At 47.6% G+C, this 15,898-nt stretch overlaps 1 protein-coding gene across 2 annotated transcripts in view; it reads left to right on the top strand.

The window, feature by feature from the left end:
• Nucleotides 1-14,954, top strand: part of ADCY9 (adenylate cyclase 9) — a 48,736-nt gene extending 33,782 nt beyond the window's left edge. For both annotated transcript variants that reach the window (XM_015877395.2, XM_015877394.2), the window contains 6 exons: nucleotides 1,376-1,478; nucleotides 3,655-3,863; nucleotides 6,135-6,294; nucleotides 8,991-9,139; nucleotides 10,059-10,100; nucleotides 12,778-14,954. In XM_015877395.2, the coding sequence (XP_015732881.1) occupies nucleotides 1,376-1,478; nucleotides 3,655-3,863; nucleotides 6,135-6,294; nucleotides 8,991-9,139; nucleotides 10,059-10,100; nucleotides 12,778-13,966 (1,852 nt within the window). In that variant the 3' untranslated portion in view covers nucleotides 13,967-14,954. The remainder of the gene's footprint in view (nucleotides 1-1,375; nucleotides 1,479-3,654; nucleotides 3,864-6,134; nucleotides 6,295-8,990; nucleotides 9,140-10,058; nucleotides 10,101-12,777) is intronic.
• The last annotated feature ends 944 nt before the right edge of the window (nucleotides 14,955-15,898 follow it).

Genomic DNA, 15,898 nt, shown 5'->3' with positions numbered 1-15,898 from the left:
GGGGCTGCTGCTCTCCTGCCATGCTCATGTTTTGCTTTGCAGCTGAAATCTCAGCACAGTTCCAGTCACCTTTAATAGCAGTAACAGAAGTACTAAATAGGAATAGTGATAAAGCTGCAGTTGCTGTGGCATCTTTGCATTTACTGCGTTACAATGGCATCCTTCCTGTAGAAGTTACCAGTTTGCCTTTTCTTGGAAGTTGATTATATATATCTGGCTAACAGTGCAGAGTTTGAGCTTTGACTTTGGCTTTACTACAACAGCTGTAAAAATAACCCTCATTTAGTCATTGCAATCTGCATGCTACTGGGCATTATAAAAGATAACTGTGGTGCAGGTGGCAGGAAGAGCACAAAATGCTTCAACTTAAACCACCCAACTCCAAAACAAAAATCAGTTGTTTGAAAACAAGAGGAGATTCCTAAGGAAGGTGCAGTCTGAAATCTCAGGTGAGGATGGAACAGAAGAGAGGATGACAGGCTGTCCCAGAGATAGATGGCATCAGCAAGCATCGCCTTCCTGTGAAAGCATGGGCACAAAGCAAAAACTTACCTCAGTTCCCAGCCAAGTGTCATTGGTGTCGCTGGGAATCTTCTGCCATAAACCTCTTACGACTCACACAGAACTTCCCCAGTGCTCTGATGTTGCTCCCAAAGGTGGGAAACAGACACAACTTTCTCATGTTTTCAATGTTTGAGGGCTCTTTTATGTTCTTGTTTCACATGGTGCTGGAAGATGAGGGGCAAGAGTGCCCAGCCCTGGTGCTGCTGCCTCCTGCTTCTCCTCCGTTCACTGCAGTAATTCTCAGGACCAATAGGCAATTTCACATTTCTGTGGCAGGAGTAAATTTAAGCCATCCATCACCTTGGATTGCATTATCCTGCAGCCTGGATGGTTCGGTGAACCCTCCCAGCTGAGTTACTGCCTTATTGTGGTGCCTGTGGAATAACAAGACAACGCTGTTTTCTAAACCAGGCCGTGTTTTTTTTCTAACACTCTGTCACCTTTATCATCCTTGGCCTGCTCTGACCGATAGAATTGCACCTACGACATAAATAACCCACAGCCACGCGTCTCCTAAGGTTGCACGTCTGTGGCAGCAATTAACCTTTACCATCCTCTAGCTTATATTACAGCTATCTGCAGTCAGGCTGTTAAGTTTCTAGAAGAACTTGCTAGCAGCTTCCTGAAAATACAGAAGTCAGCTCTGCCATGTTTCTATGTCCTCTGTCTGAGGAGCCGTGTGGGTAAGGGGTGCCATGGCTGAGAGCAAGGGGGAGCTGCTGGAGCTGCAAGGCTTGTCCCTGCAAGCAGAACCATGGCGTGATGGTTCAGCTGAATGCAGTGGTGCTGACACTATCTGTTTTCTCTCTAGTCTCATGAAGGACTACTTCTTTAAGCCGCCTATCAGTAAGCTGAGCCTGAACTTCTTGGATCAGGATCTGGAGATGGCCTACAGGACGAGCTATCAGGAAGAGGTGCGTTTCTCCTGTGATCCATCCGTGCAATACCTGTAATTGTTTTTGATGCGTTTCACTGCAGCTGATGACAAGTGTCATGAAATGTCAGGTGTGATGCACTGCTCGATATTGTTGCCTCTGAGAACAGTCTCAGTTTACCTGTAGTGTGCCATACCCTGAGTCAAGTCCAGTATCTGAAGCAGATATACAGTCTCACAGCCCATCAGGGTACACTCAGCCCCTCATTTGCCTTTTCTCCATTTTCAAGTTAATGTGTTAGTGCTTTAGGCAGGCCAGAGGACCGTGGAATATGAAATCAGAGGAGTGCTTGCCTTCTCATTAAGCATCCCAGCTCAGAGAATGGTAGCTTTGAATTTGATCCTTGGTTGTGCCACAGCCTCCTGGTTATCTCCATGGTACCCAGACCCTGTCTGTAAGTGTGCAGCGTTCAGAAGGAGGCAGTTCAAAGTGCTGTGATTGGAAGGAGCATTGCATAAATGGGAAGGAACTCGTGAATGAAGAGTTGTCCTTTACCCCTTTGGGAGCTACTATTTCTGCAGGCATTCCATGGCAGCGAGTCCTGCTGCCCCGCTGGGAGGAGCTGGCAGGATGCTGCACGTTTGCATGAAGCAACACTGGACATCAGCACTAACTCAAGCTGTGTTTCCACAAGCAGCTGAAAAGTTTCTCTCCCTTCCTGCTCCCCATGCCTCCTAATGGCTCTGCTGCTGTGAGCCAGCTCATTTTATTGACCTGCATTGATCTGTTTTGTTTTGCTCTTGGGGGCTTTTTTCCCCTTTCTGCTCTGAACTGAGTGCAACAAGAGCAAATCGAGACTAGTTAAAGAGTGGTTTTTTTGCTCTTTTCATCAATCAGCATTTATACAGTGTTTCTACCTCTGTTTGTCAGCCCAGTTTGTACAGAAAACAATCAACCCAAATCTTTCCAACTGGGAGGCTGGAAAGAGAAGCAGAGCTTGTCAGTGCAGATTGGCCCGTGAATGTGGGTGTGCAGGAAATTCATAGAGGATGGAGCAGGAATGAGGTCTGTGCGTTTCGTTGGTGATAAGCTGTTAATGTGAGGATGATTATGCAAACCTATCTGAAAATGGGCATCTTCGCTTTGTGAAGCAGCTCCGCATCAGTGGGGCAAACAAATTGTTCTTGAGGCACAACAGTGGTCCAGCACGAAACAAAAGGGTCCTCTCCTGGGGAGCAGGATGGCTGTCAGCGCAGCTGCTGGTGGAGCTCTTTGCAGAGCAACACTGCTGAGAGCGGCTCCAACTGCAGGGAGTGCAGCTCTCATTCCGTGCTGCCAGCTGTGTGGTTGCTCTGCCATCACTTCCAAGTGGGGAGGGCTTGCTCAGCCTCTTGGTTGGGAAGCCGGGTGCTCCATAACACAGTTAGGGCACCCTTAGTGCTGTCAGTCACTGCTGGGTCCAGTGCTTGCTCCTTGAGTTCAGTTTGTGTGACTCTGCGGGTGAAAGGGGTTGTGCTGCAGTTCAGATTAAAGGGCTGTTCAGGCGCTGTGAGGTTGCAGTGAGCTGAGATGAGGAGCTCAGGGCTTGGATTTCAGCTGGGCTGGCCACACCAGCACACACCACAGCTGGACGGGTGCTGGGGCCAGCACAGGGTGGGCTGGCTGTGTGGCCAGGGGTTGGGGAAGAGCAGAACGTGCTGTCCCATCCTCGAATCAATGCAGATTACACAGCGTCCTGATTGCTGCTTTGAATCCTGCCTGGGAGGGGGACGGAGCTCAGTGAGGAGCTGGTTCTGCTGAGGGCTCTTTAGGGGATTTGCTTAAAGGCCAGTTGGCACTCAGAGGATTGTATTTCTTCTTCTTATTGTATGATCTATTATTACTTTAAATGAAAATACTTGAAGAAATCTTCCAGCTTTCTCTGCTGGTAATACTGGGTTGTGTTTCTTTGTGTAGAATTGACGCTTTTTTAATGTGGTCTTTATGAAAGTAATTGCACAGCAACCGGGGCTGTGCCACCAACCAGGCTTCTTCGCAGGGACCTCACTGCTGTCAAACCACCCCTTGTGTTCCTTTTTTCTGCTTTAAACACAGTACTTACAGTGGCTTAACGAAGTGGCAAAGCTCTCTGTGTTGCTCTGGTTTTGCAAGCAGCTGTTTGTGGTACAGGTGAGTTCAGTAACAGAGCTTGTACTCGTTATCATCCCTCCTCCAGGTGATAAGGAACGCACCTGTGAAGACATTTGCCAGCGCTACCTTCAGCTCCCTCCTGGACGTGTTCCTCTCCACCACAGTCTTCCTCATCCTCTCTGTCACCTGTTTCCTGAAGCATGGCATGGTGGCATCCCCTCCTCCTCCTGCTGCCGTCGTGGTGTTTGTCATTGCCATCCTGCTGGAGGTGCTGTCCCTCATCATCTCAGTCAGGTAAAGCACGTGTGAGCATGTTATATAGGTGGTGTGCTGAAACGTGTCTCTTTACTTGCAGTTCTGCAAATCTAGAAGGCGTGTGTAAGTTTAAATCCTTTTGTAATTACAAGCTAGAAGCAGTTCTGCTGTTGTTTCAGAAGCAGCAATACATTGCAGCTTTGTGCTCTTGTTCCATATCACTTCCTTTAAGCAGAAAGAGGAACATCATCTTTTTTCCCTCTTCAGAGCGAGGGCTGCTCACTCTGCCTGTTATACACAGCAACAGCGCAGAGCTTCCTGTGCAGAAATGTCATCCCAAATGGCAATCACAGAATGCCACAGAGCTATCTTAAGGGAGGGGATCAGCCTACAATGCTGGGCGCAATCCCAGGATTTCAGGAAAAGGGATTATTTTGGGCCCAAAAAATTCTTGCCCGAGTTTCTCATTGTGTTTTCATTATCATGATGGACAATACCCCTGCCTTTAAATCAGCCTGGCTTTAATTGCATCCAGTGCTTGGCACAGGGAGCATGCACAGCTCTGGTGGCAGAGGGCTTGAGTCTGACTACGATGAGGGATGGGGTAGAGCCAGCAGGGTGAGAGCAGAAGGCCTCGTGGAGCAGGGCTTGCAAGAGGAGGATGTTTTTGATTTCTCTGAAGTACCTGCTAATAAATTATTGGAGTACCTACAGATGAGGATCCCACTGTTAGCACAAGTGCTGCTCTGGAATTAATTGTTCAACGCCACGTGCAAAAAGTGGTGCTTAATTTGGAAGCGTGTGGAGTGTGTCACCTCCGGTTCTGCTCATGTAGTGCAAGAATGTCCTTCTGCCCACTTGGAATATGACTGCTGGGGGGTGTGTGAGCTCAGCTAGAGCACAGGTCTTCAAGTTTGGGTGCTTTATGTTGGGAAATGTCATTGAACATATGACAGTATGTAGATCTCACTTGGGTTTTCTTACACTTGGGCTGCAGTTTGGGTAGCCATGCCCAGCACTGCAGCATCTCAGCACAGTGAGCTGCCTGCACTGTCCCACCATGGGCCCCATGGGCACCCTGTGTCTGCAGCCCTCCTGTGAGGGGACAGCTGTGCTGTAGGCCTGGGCTTAACTACCCTATGAAGGTTTGTAGGTCCAAAGTGTGGAGGCTGCAATTGATCCTGGACCAAAAAAAAGAGAAGATAAATCAATGCAGAAGGTAAACGGTACCACTGGGGGTTGTGCAGTCGTCCTGCAGCCTTTGCTGGCTTCTCCGAGCGTGCGGTGCCTAAATAAAGCAGTGTCCTCATGCTGGGATTAACCGCTCAGGTTTGGTGTGGGCAGGGATTTGTCGTGGTGCAGGGCCTTGCACCCAGCTCCCTGTGAGCCATGGGCTGCTGCAGGACCTCTGTGTTTGTGGGCTATGAACTTGGATGGCATTTCCAGCAGCACTCAATGCCAACCTGACCTGGAGGCGCAGTGAGCTCAGAATCGAGAGGCTGCAGGGCGGCTCGTGGCAATTGAGAAAGTGCAGGAGTTCCTCTGCAGGGCTTTGGGTTTCTTTTGCTTCCTCCGAGCTTTTCTGTTTCAGTGCTTTTTGGTAATTCTCTTTTGTGATGTAGCAGAGCTGCGGGTTTTGGCTTCGTGGGAAACTCCATTCAGTCAAACTAAGAGATGTGTGAGCACCCCCTGGTGGGGTGCTGCCGTCCTACAGCATCCTCCTGCCCACAATCACCTTTTTCTGCGAATTTTAGGGCTGTTTCCCAGATTTCAACGTTATCAGATGGGAGAAGAGCACTTTGAGCTCCAGGATGATGCTGGAGGTCGCATGGCCCCACACTGCTGGAGCTCATAGGGCACTGTTCTCAGCCATAGAGCTGGGGTGGCCTTCTATGCAGCCCAGCGTTGGGCTCCGAGGTCCTTGTGGGTCCAACTGGAGGTGCTCTGTGATTCCAGGGGCATTACTCACGTCCATGATGCAGTGCCCTGAATGCAGCTTTTGCTGCACTGCATCACGTGTTTATGCCTCCATAAAAAGAATTAAAACCTGGAACAGCAGTTGCAGTTTTTGGAGGGTGACGGATATTTCTGACCTAAAAGCAGCATTATTTCCATGATGATTTGTTAATGCTGATAAATAACAGTTTTAAATGTAGCGCCTTATGTAGATGGCTGCACAGTACTCCTTGTTTGCCTGGTGCCAGTCTGTGCAGCTGCACTAAGGAAGGATTCACAGCTCCATTACTGCAGGTGAATCAGCCCCGTGAATACACTGAGATTAACCCGAGCTCTTGGTTCTGTCTGTTCCAGGATGGTTTTCTTCCTGGAGGAGGTGATGGCTTGCACGAAGCGTCTCCTGGAGCTGATCTCTGGTTGGTTGCCGCGCCATTTCCTCGGTGCCATCCTGGTGTCTCTCCCAGCTCTTGCAGTTTTTTCGCACTTCACCTCTGATTTTGAAACAAACATACATGTAAGTTGCACAACTCCATGTCAGAACCTGACATTTTGGGTGTAGTGAAGCTCGTCGTCTTGCTTGCCTTCCTCCTTCACCTCCCTCTTGCTTTGCATCTGTTTTGTACAGATCTGTTGGAGGGACAGGGCTTCTGTATATGATGAAATGCACGTGTTATTATGTACATACAGTCCATTGCTTGAAAACTCTCATACAAAAGAAGATAGGAATATTTAAAAACACCTGTATGTATGCACAGCTTTTTTCTCCTTCCTGCAGTGTTTGTGCTTATCCTAATGCTGGTGGAGTGTCTTATTCTGCTTTTTGATTTGCAGTTTGTAGTCTGAGCTGTTTGTGAGCCTAAAACATTCACCTGTGTATTAGTCAACCTGACAGTAAGAGTAGACTTAGCGTGGGGCTCTGTTATCTGCAGAGGTAGGTGGTGAGACTGAGAGAGCTCTTGGGGTGCATAAAGGTTTTGCTGTAGGAAGGGTTAAAGGAATGCAGAAATAGCTTCCAAGAAGGAGCTGAAAGAGAGCGGATTATTTGGCCCAAGCAGTGATGGGGTCACAGGGATTGAGTGTCTCCTGATGAAACCAGTCATAAATGGGGGTTGAGGAGATAAGTACTGAAGAGGGGGAGAACAGAATAGCATAAAATCAATGCTTATAAACTTTGTGAATAAAATAGATGAGAAAATGAGATGGAACTTAGTTTCTCTGAGGTAGCACAGGGTGAGCCTTACATGGAACTCACCCTCAGGGCCGTGGCTGTTGCAGTGCCCTGGCAGAGGCACTGACCAGACCCTCCTTCCTATGTGTGTTCCTATCACACATCACAGATGCTGTTTGTTGTCTGTTCCATGGGAACATGTGGAGCAGATGTTCTGATGCACACATACATTCTGTGGCGTTCACAGCTGCAGAGGACTGAGCCTGCAGATCTGTGACATCTCATGGTTAAAATCATTCTGCAGTTACACCGACGAGGCCTGAAAGCCTTCAAATACCTGATTTCTCCACATATTGATTTTGTATCATCCCATTCATCACCGTCTGTGATCATCTCTCTAAACAAGTAAAAGCAGCGTTAGGAGAACCACATTATTTGTGCTTTCTCACAACCTCATCCTACCCAATGCTCAGTCTAAAGGCTTCAGGCTGCAGCAGTGAGACGGTGCTGTTCATTGCCAAGCTGGGGATGAGCTTTGCCTTCTTTCCTCTTGCAGGCCCTCCAGAGTTATGGGGCTGTTGGTTCCCTCTCCAAGAGGTGTCCCCGCTCATCTTGTGCTCACTGATGTTCCATCCATCATGGAGCTCTAGGAAATGGAATCAATCTATAGAGGGTCAGGTAAGTGTCATCTTTTACTATGACATGGTTTTGCAAAGTTTTTTTTTGTACTCATAGCATTTGATACCTTCCCTGGCTGTAAAATAATCAAAAGAAAAATTAAGAAAAACAGCAATGAATGACAAAAAAAAAACTTTCCAAAGCCATGCATACATAGTAAAACACAGCACTTACTGACCCTCTATAGGCTGGCTTCATGCTGGGGGCATCACTTGGAGTGAGAACCAGTGCTCTGCCACTCTAGGAGACCTCAAATTGGGGGGAAATAAAGTAAGTTTAAGTTTTTTATGGACGGTTCTGAAATTCATTTCCTTCAGTTTTTGAGTCATCAAATCAAACAACAAAACCCGCCCCGTGGTTCTGGTTTAGAAATGGTAAATTCTGTAAGGTTTTTTCCCCAAATGCTGTGTCTGAATCCCACACTTGTTTGTTATGTGACAGTCTTCCTAATCTGCATTTTCTGCATTTCAGCTGTAGAGGAAATGTAAAGTGGGAGTGGAAAATCGTTGGGTACCGTGAGGTGCAGTAGGCAGCAGAGCCCCACTGTGCAGCTTGGAGTCTCTGGTTTAGCTTGGATGGTCATTCATGTTCTTGATAAAACCACATCAGCCTGAGAGCTTTGATCAGTGCAGCCCTGATCTCAGGGAAGCTCATAGCCCTGTTCTGCCTTTTATTTATCCAGGAAAGATGAGGAAAGGATTCTCAGGGCATTTGGAGCAGCTAACCCAACATTGCCCTTTCAAATGGGCACAGGTATCACTGAGCACCAACTCTCTGCTCTCTTATATAGGTAAAACAGCTCTTTCTGCTGGGCAGCAGGATGATCTTGGAGTGATCTTGGAAGATAACACCCTCCAAGAGGTGCTGTCAGGGTAGGCAGCTAGCCAGCATTTCTGAGGGTGAATGTGTTCAACTTTTCCAATGCAGTGGGAGTTTGGTGTCCAGTTTCAAATAGATGGGATTTAACCCCAGCAGTTAGCAAAGGAGATTCATGTGACTGTTTACCTTCTTTTCCTTTCTTTCTTCTGTTTTTTGCTTTGAATGAGAAGAGGCCTGAGTGTTTTGCAAAGGTAAGCTGGAGCTATTGGGCAGCATTGAAACAGTGGTGTAATGTGTGGTAATGCAGAAATCCATCTAGGGAAAACCGTGGCAAACTCTACGTGCTGGAAGCGTGCTTGCTCACTGAAGGGAAGATCTCTGTCATCAAGTGCTGCCTCCTGTTACAGACACAACTTAATGTGCATATCACACAAGGAAATGAGGTCTTTCACATCGCACGTTCCCTCTCTTACACTGGTGCTTATGTGCAGAAGGGCTGCAGTCAGCAAGACGAAGCTAACTCGCGCTCTCTCTCTTTGTTGCAGTACACCATGTTTATGTGTTGTGCCATTCTGATCACCATTGTGCAGTACTGCAACTTCTGCCAGCTTAGCTCCTGGATGAGATCTCTGTTGGCAACCGTAGTAGGAGCAGTGCTTCTCATTCTGCTCTACGTCTCCTTGTGTCCAGACAGGTGAGCATCACACCCAGCACTCACAGCATTCAGGATGAGGAATTTGTGTTTATCTGCCAGAAATGAGGGCCCTTTGCATGCCATGTTGGTATCTGCCATGAACATCTCTCGTATCTCAGAAGTAATAAGTTGATTTGGGGAAAGATCTGCATTTTGTTTGGATGGAGCTTTTCACTGCTGTAGACAGACACTCAGTTTGATGGAGTTGTGCTGTTCTGCTTCCTTTCTTGCTTTCCTGTCTTTCCAGGGGGCGCTGCAAAACATAAACTGAAGGGATAAAGTGAATGCAGTTTGTGTGAAGTAACCTTAAAGCTGTCCAGTCTGCCCTCTGATAAACAGCTTTCTCCATAGGAGAACGTGTTTGCGTTATTCTCCTCCTATTTTGTCACCAAAGATGGTCAAAGGACTCCTTCCAGTCATCTGTCCATTCCTGTTGTAGTGTTTTTATAACCAGCCTGCACTTCTCGATGGCTTGAGATATATCACAGCTTTGGGTATTCATTCACTGCATTTTCAGAGAGGCTCTGTTTGCGTTCATGCCTTTTCACAAGGCTTTGTATTTTGCTGGTCAGAAAGCACGGAGACATGGCTGGTTTGTAGAGTTCTGAGATTGTTTTCCCATGTTTCCAAGGTAAGTTTGGATTCTCCAGCAATGGCTTGTTCCAGGCATCACCTCGTCTTTGTTATCACCAGGCACTCCATAGAGCTGTGTGTCTCTTTCCATCTGACCGTGGTTCCTTCTTCCAAGCAGAAGGTGCAGAGAAATCCCATTCTCGCTTTGCCTGGAGTTGATCCCACGTGCAGCGCAGCCCCTGCTCCTGGCTGCTCCAGAGTTCAAAATGTGACCAGGAATTCAGGCAGGATGCTCCACTTATTGCATGTGCTTCCTTCTGACATCAGTTGTTTTCTTTTATTTCAGCTCTGTGGAAACCTTGCATCTAGACTTGGCACAAAACCTTAGGTAAGCTTGAATCCAATGACCAGCTTTATGTTTAGAGATAGAAACGTTTCCAAGCGGTTGTATGCAGGAAAGCTTTGCATTGCAGCAGTACACGTGGGAATGCATCAAATCAGTTCTGCAGGTTGTGTTTAAACTCCTCATGTTCATAATTTCCTTTCTAAAAGGCTTGGTCAGAATTCATGGGAGGGCTGACGCTGCAGTCGCTGCATTGTGCCATGTACTCTGTTCCTTTTAAACCCAACTCAGAGGAGATAGAACTGGAGAGGGTTTGTGTGGGAACTGCAGCTCACTGAAGCCAGAATGGTTGAAAAGGCAAAGCCAAAAGAACAGGGATTGCTTGACTTTGCAAACCAAATCATACTGCAAGAGTTTGCAGGAAGGGCGATGTATGAAGTAAAGCGATGGCTGAGAGCCGTGTGTGAGGATTAACCAGAGCTTGGATCTTTACTGAGTCGTGATTGTGAAGTTTCATGTTGCCCAGAATGGCACCATTTTTCTCTGCTTTGGATGGTAGAAGTAGGAGATAATCCTGTTGTTTCTACCATTGCTTTGCAACAGATTTGGACTTGCCTGGTCTGTGTAGTGAGTGTTGTTACACACTGCAGTTCTGGAGCTCTGTGTGAACCCCTTCTCCAGGTGGTGTACCAAGAAAAGGTTGAATTCCTCTTGTCCTAACAAACATTCATGCTGCTCATTTCTCGATGAAATAGGTAATAAAAGAGGTTCTGTGCTCACCCAAGTCAGTACAAAAGCTTTTCCTTTGCTCCGAGAGGCCCAGACAAACTTTATTTGCATGTCTTTGATGACGCCATTCCCTTCTCTTGATGAAGGATGGAGATAATTATTAATGCAGCATGGGAAGGAAGATACTAGGGATGGTAATGAAGGCTTAGCATAGAGTTCATCTGTGGACTCTGTGCTGTCCTCAATGAATCCAAATATGGGATCTGTCCCCTTTTCCAGACAGACCAGTTCTTCACCCCAGCAGAGGTTCTGCTCCGCTTTGTCTTCTAAGCAAGAAATATTTCTTGTTCTCATTCATTTCTTCAGTCAGAGCAGGTAGAGCCCATCATTGCAGGGTGATGGCTCGAGGAGGAGCAGCCATGGGCTGCTCAGGGTGGAAGCGTTCTGTTGCTCGATGTTGGGGCTCTTTAGGATGCCTCCTTGTGATGTTCTCCCTTGAAGGCAGCTGTTTGATTTCCCTTTTCCTCCCCATTCCACCATGACGGCCTTTTTTAAGACCAGCAGGCACGCGTCCACTTTAAATATAGTATGAAATCCAAATCCAAACATAAGTTACTGGCTCAGAAGCAAAACGGCTTTCCAGAAATCTTTATAAGTAGAAAGCCATTATCTTTATGATTCATGATGGAGCCAAAGGAGATTCTATCTCCGGAGCTCTCACTTGTTCTGTATTCAACCCAGGCTGGATGGAGGTGCCAAGTTAATAGTTGGGTGTCTGTGCCAGGAAGTGCTGAGAAGTTTGACTTAAAGGAGCACTATCAGCTCAAGATTTCAGTTTGAATCACTTTGAGCTGGAAAAGGATTTGTGTGATCGCTTTCTGCTCTAGGTGTGGTGTTCTGTTCTTTGTGTCCCCTGGGGCAGCATGCAGAGGGTCGTCTTTGAGTGCATGAGATGCCCTGCAGGTCCCGCAGCCTGTTTGCTGCAATATCCAAGCAGTGTGATTCCCACATGGATGTGGTTGTTCCCTCTGTCGTGTTTGCAGTGAGACTTTTTGTTCCCATCCATGCAGAGGTAAATAAACGCCTGCTCTGGAAAAGATCGCACACCTTCCTTTTTGAGATACGAACCCATTACCTTCTTAATGAAATCAGGTCAGCTTACAAGTGAGTCACTCTCATTTCACATGCAGATCTGTGGGCTGTGTGGGAGCAAGGTCAGGTTGGTGCTTGAGATGGCTGAGAGCTGTGGGTGCCAGCGCTGCCGAGCTGTGAATGGAGCGGCCCTTCCTCTTCAGGGCAGCCCTGGCATTCCATGCAGGCGGCTTTTTGTAATGGAGAGCGTGTGACGCTTTCCTAATTTATTTAAGAGGAGTTAAAGTACTTCGAGGGCTATTTTGTACGATAAACACTAAATAAAATCCTCTAATGACTTAAATAAATCCCGGTGGCCGGGATGTTTGATGTTAGAGCAGATTATCTGCATCAAACTCATGTACTCTCAGAGGAGTAACTCGGCACTGCTCAGATCTTTCCCTGCATGACACAGAAGATAATCAACCGTTCTGAGCACAACCCGTGTGGTGCTCCTTGGCCTGGCTCTGCTTCCCACCTCCTACAGCCTTCCTTATTCACAGAGCTGTACTCACCTGCTCTCCCTTGTCCTGTTTTCTCCTGGGAGATATATATATATTTGTTATATTTATATATTTATGGCCAAAAAACCAAAGCAGTGATTCCCAGCATAACACACAGCCTTATCATGTATCTGGAATCCAGCCTGTAGCTTCTCAGCTGTGCATTACTTTAAGTACCTCTCCCTCCTCTAGCCTCACCAGGATGATGGTCTGATGGTCAGTAGAGATGTAACAGGGTGCTGTCAGGGATGGTGTGTGTTCACCTGTGCTGGTTTTGCTCCGTCACACCTCCCTGGCTGTGCTGTCAGTCAGATGTCAGCTAAACACCTTCTGTGTTCTTCCCCTTCTTTTGCTTCCAGCTCCAGGAAGAGTCCGTGCAACAGTTCGATGCCAGCTGATGTGAGGAGGCCTGCAGACCTGATAGGTCAGGAAGTGATTTTGGTGGTGTTCCTCCTGCTGCTCCTGGTCTGGTTCCTGAACCGCGAGTTCGAGGTCAGTTACCGCCTGCACTACCATGGGGACGTGGAGGCTGATCTGCATCGCACCAAAATTCAGAGCATGAGGGATCAAGCCGACTGGCTGCTGAGGAACATCATCCCGTACCACGTGGCCGAGCAGCTGAAGGTTTCTCAGAGCTATTCCAAGAACCACGACAGCGGCGGGGTGATCTTTGCCAGCATTGTGAACTTCAGCGAGTTCTATGAAGAGAACTACGAAGGAGGCAAGGAGTGCTATAGGGTCCTGAACGAACTGATTGGGGATTTCGATGAGCTGCTGAGCAAATCGCATTACAGCAGCATTGAGAAAATCAAAACCATCGGGGCGACCTACATGGCTGCTTCGGGACTGAACACGTCGCAGTGCCAGGACAGCAACCATCCCCACGGGCATTTGCAGACCCTTTTTGAATTTGCCAAAGAAATGATGCGAGTGGTGGATGACTTCAACAACAACATGCTGTGGTTTAACTTTAAACTTCGCATTGGCTTTAACCACGGCCCCCTGACCGCGGGGGTCATTGGCACCACCAAGTTACTGTACGACATTTGGGGTGACACTGTGAACATTGCGAGCAGAATGGACACCACCGGCGTCGAGTGTCGCATACAGGTGAGTGAGGAGAGCTACCGCATCCTGAGCAAGATGGGGTATGACTTTGACTACAGGGGGACGGTCAATGTGAAGGGGAAGGGTCAGATGAAGACCTACCTGTACCCCAAATGCATGGACAACGGGATTGTGCCACATCACCAGTTGTCTATATCTCCAGACATTCGGGTTCAGGTGGATGGCAGCATTGGGCGATCTCCCACCGATGAGATTGCCAACCTGGTGCCTTCTGTACAGAGTTCTGATAAGGTAGCCCACGGCACAGATAACTCAGAAACCAAGGACGCTCCTCCTTCCTCCAAGAAGCTCCAGAAAGAGTCGACGAAAGCAGAAGAGAGGTGCAGGTTTGGCAAAGCTGTAGAGAAGACTGACTGTGAGGAAGCAGGAACTGAGGAGGTCAATGAACTGACAAAGCTAAATATCTCTAAGAGTGTATGATGCACTGTCAGAGTTGCATGAAGTGCTCTGTCAATAGAAACACAAAGACATTTGCAATTGGCGGTTTTCTTTTTCAAGAGAGACCTTCTCAACACCTGGGTTGTACGTTTGTGTTCATTTCAGCGCCTGGTGCTGTGTGGATCACAGCTCTTCAGGGCTCGTTTTCATCCATCTCTCTCCTCCATGCCCCAAATCACATCCCCAGCTCCCCAGCTCCCTGTGCAACCATCTTACAGCTGAGTAGAGGATATTAAGTGCCTTCAGATATACTCCATTGGACTCCCTGTCAAGGTACAGAGGCCCCAAGTGAAATCATAGCTTTGGGTATTTATCTAATTTTAAAGAAAAGAAAAGCTGTGGTTATATCATTTTTATTGTTGTTTCTCACAAAACACTTTTTTTGGCTGATGCAACTCCTTGGGTTTTTTATATCTACCTGAACGATATTTTACTGTTATCAGACCTTTTGTATGTAAACACACAGACCAACGTGCGTGTATCTGCCGCGTGAGACTGACATCAAGTGCCAGTAAGGAACCACAAGTGAATGTCTGGGCAAGGGGGTGACAGCATTTTCCTTTGGATTGGGCTGGAGGAGGAGTTCTGCAGTGGCTCAACATGTAGGTAGAGTAGGCTGAACAACTGCTGTAGTTTTATTCTCCTTTACCGATGCTTTCTTCAAACTTAATGTGCCATTGTGTGCTTTGGATACACTTCTTTTCCGTATAGCCATTGAGTTACTGATGTGTGGGATGGAAGCGGGGGTCGGACTGCACCAGCTCTCGGGACAGGCTTCCAGAAGCAGCCGAGTGCCCAGAGGAGCGTTTTCTGTTTGGGTCTTAACGTGTCTAAAAAGTGTTTCATGTTACTCCGCTCGTCGGCTGAATTGGTGAAGGTAGGTGAAGTCGGTGCCTCCAGGCTGGTCTGATCCGAGAGAGAGAAAAAAGTCAAATAAATGTTTTGGAGATGCTTTTATTTATTTATTTTATTTCTGTTCTTTTTTTTCTTTTTCTTTTTTTTTTTTTTCTTTTTGTGGAGGAGATGAGATAAATTTGGCTGTTGATTTAACAGGGGTTAATAAGGCAGCGTTTCAGCTTCTTTGAGCCTCCAAGCACTGTGAGGATGTTACCCAGACAGTATTTGCTTCCAGGCCACACAGCGCAGCTGAGTTACCCCAGCTTCCCTCTGCGCTCAACTCACGGTGCTGCACCATGTGCCCCTGCACTGCGCTCCTGCAGTGGGGTGTAGGACAGCGTGTGCTCCCTGCTGGGGGCAGGAATAGGGCAGAGCCCTTGGGTGAGCTGAGAAGCACCACTTCCCAGCATACACATCCCAGGGGTGCACATCACCCCCTACTCTTTTCTCGCAGCCTCTTTTGGGGCTGTTTCAGCCAAGCAGCACTATCAAGTTGGTAGTAACACGAGGTTGCACAGCAGCCTTCCTTCTCCCCAGCCTAAATCCACCCGCAGCTGGTTGCACTTCCACCTTTCAGGTCCTAAAACTCTATAAATACCTCTTGCATCTGAAGAAATGCATTCTTGGAACCATTTCTAGGATTCTCGTTCCAGCTGAGTGTTTATCAGTATTTCTTTCCTTACTGCACAATTGCTCACTGCCTTCTGGTGTTACATTGGGGATCTCGAGGTCATTCCAACCCCTTTTCTCTTTTTTTCCCTTGGTTGCACAGAGAGCTCTGCCCGGTGAGGTTTGCTCCCATGCTGCATCCCTGTCCTGTGTGAGGACCCCAATTCTGTGCTGTGTGATGGCTGAGCACTGTTTGCTCCTCAGCACCTGAGCTGCTTCCACTGCCCCTGTCTGCATCTCCCAACAGAAGGGCTCAGGGTTGCTCTGGTGGGTGATGACCAGCAGGGATCAGGGTGGCTGAGCAAAAAAACAAGAGAGATTCTGCTTCATTTTGGAGCAGGAAATGGT

This window comes from Coturnix japonica, chromosome 14 (genome assembly GCF_001577835.2).
Source record: "Coturnix japonica isolate 7356 chromosome 14, Coturnix japonica 2.1, whole genome shotgun sequence".
Taxonomy (NCBI): domain Eukaryota; kingdom Metazoa; phylum Chordata; class Aves; order Galliformes; family Phasianidae; genus Coturnix; species Coturnix japonica.
Note: the sequence above shows the minus strand (reverse complement) of the source record. Positions and strands in the feature narration are given on the sequence as shown.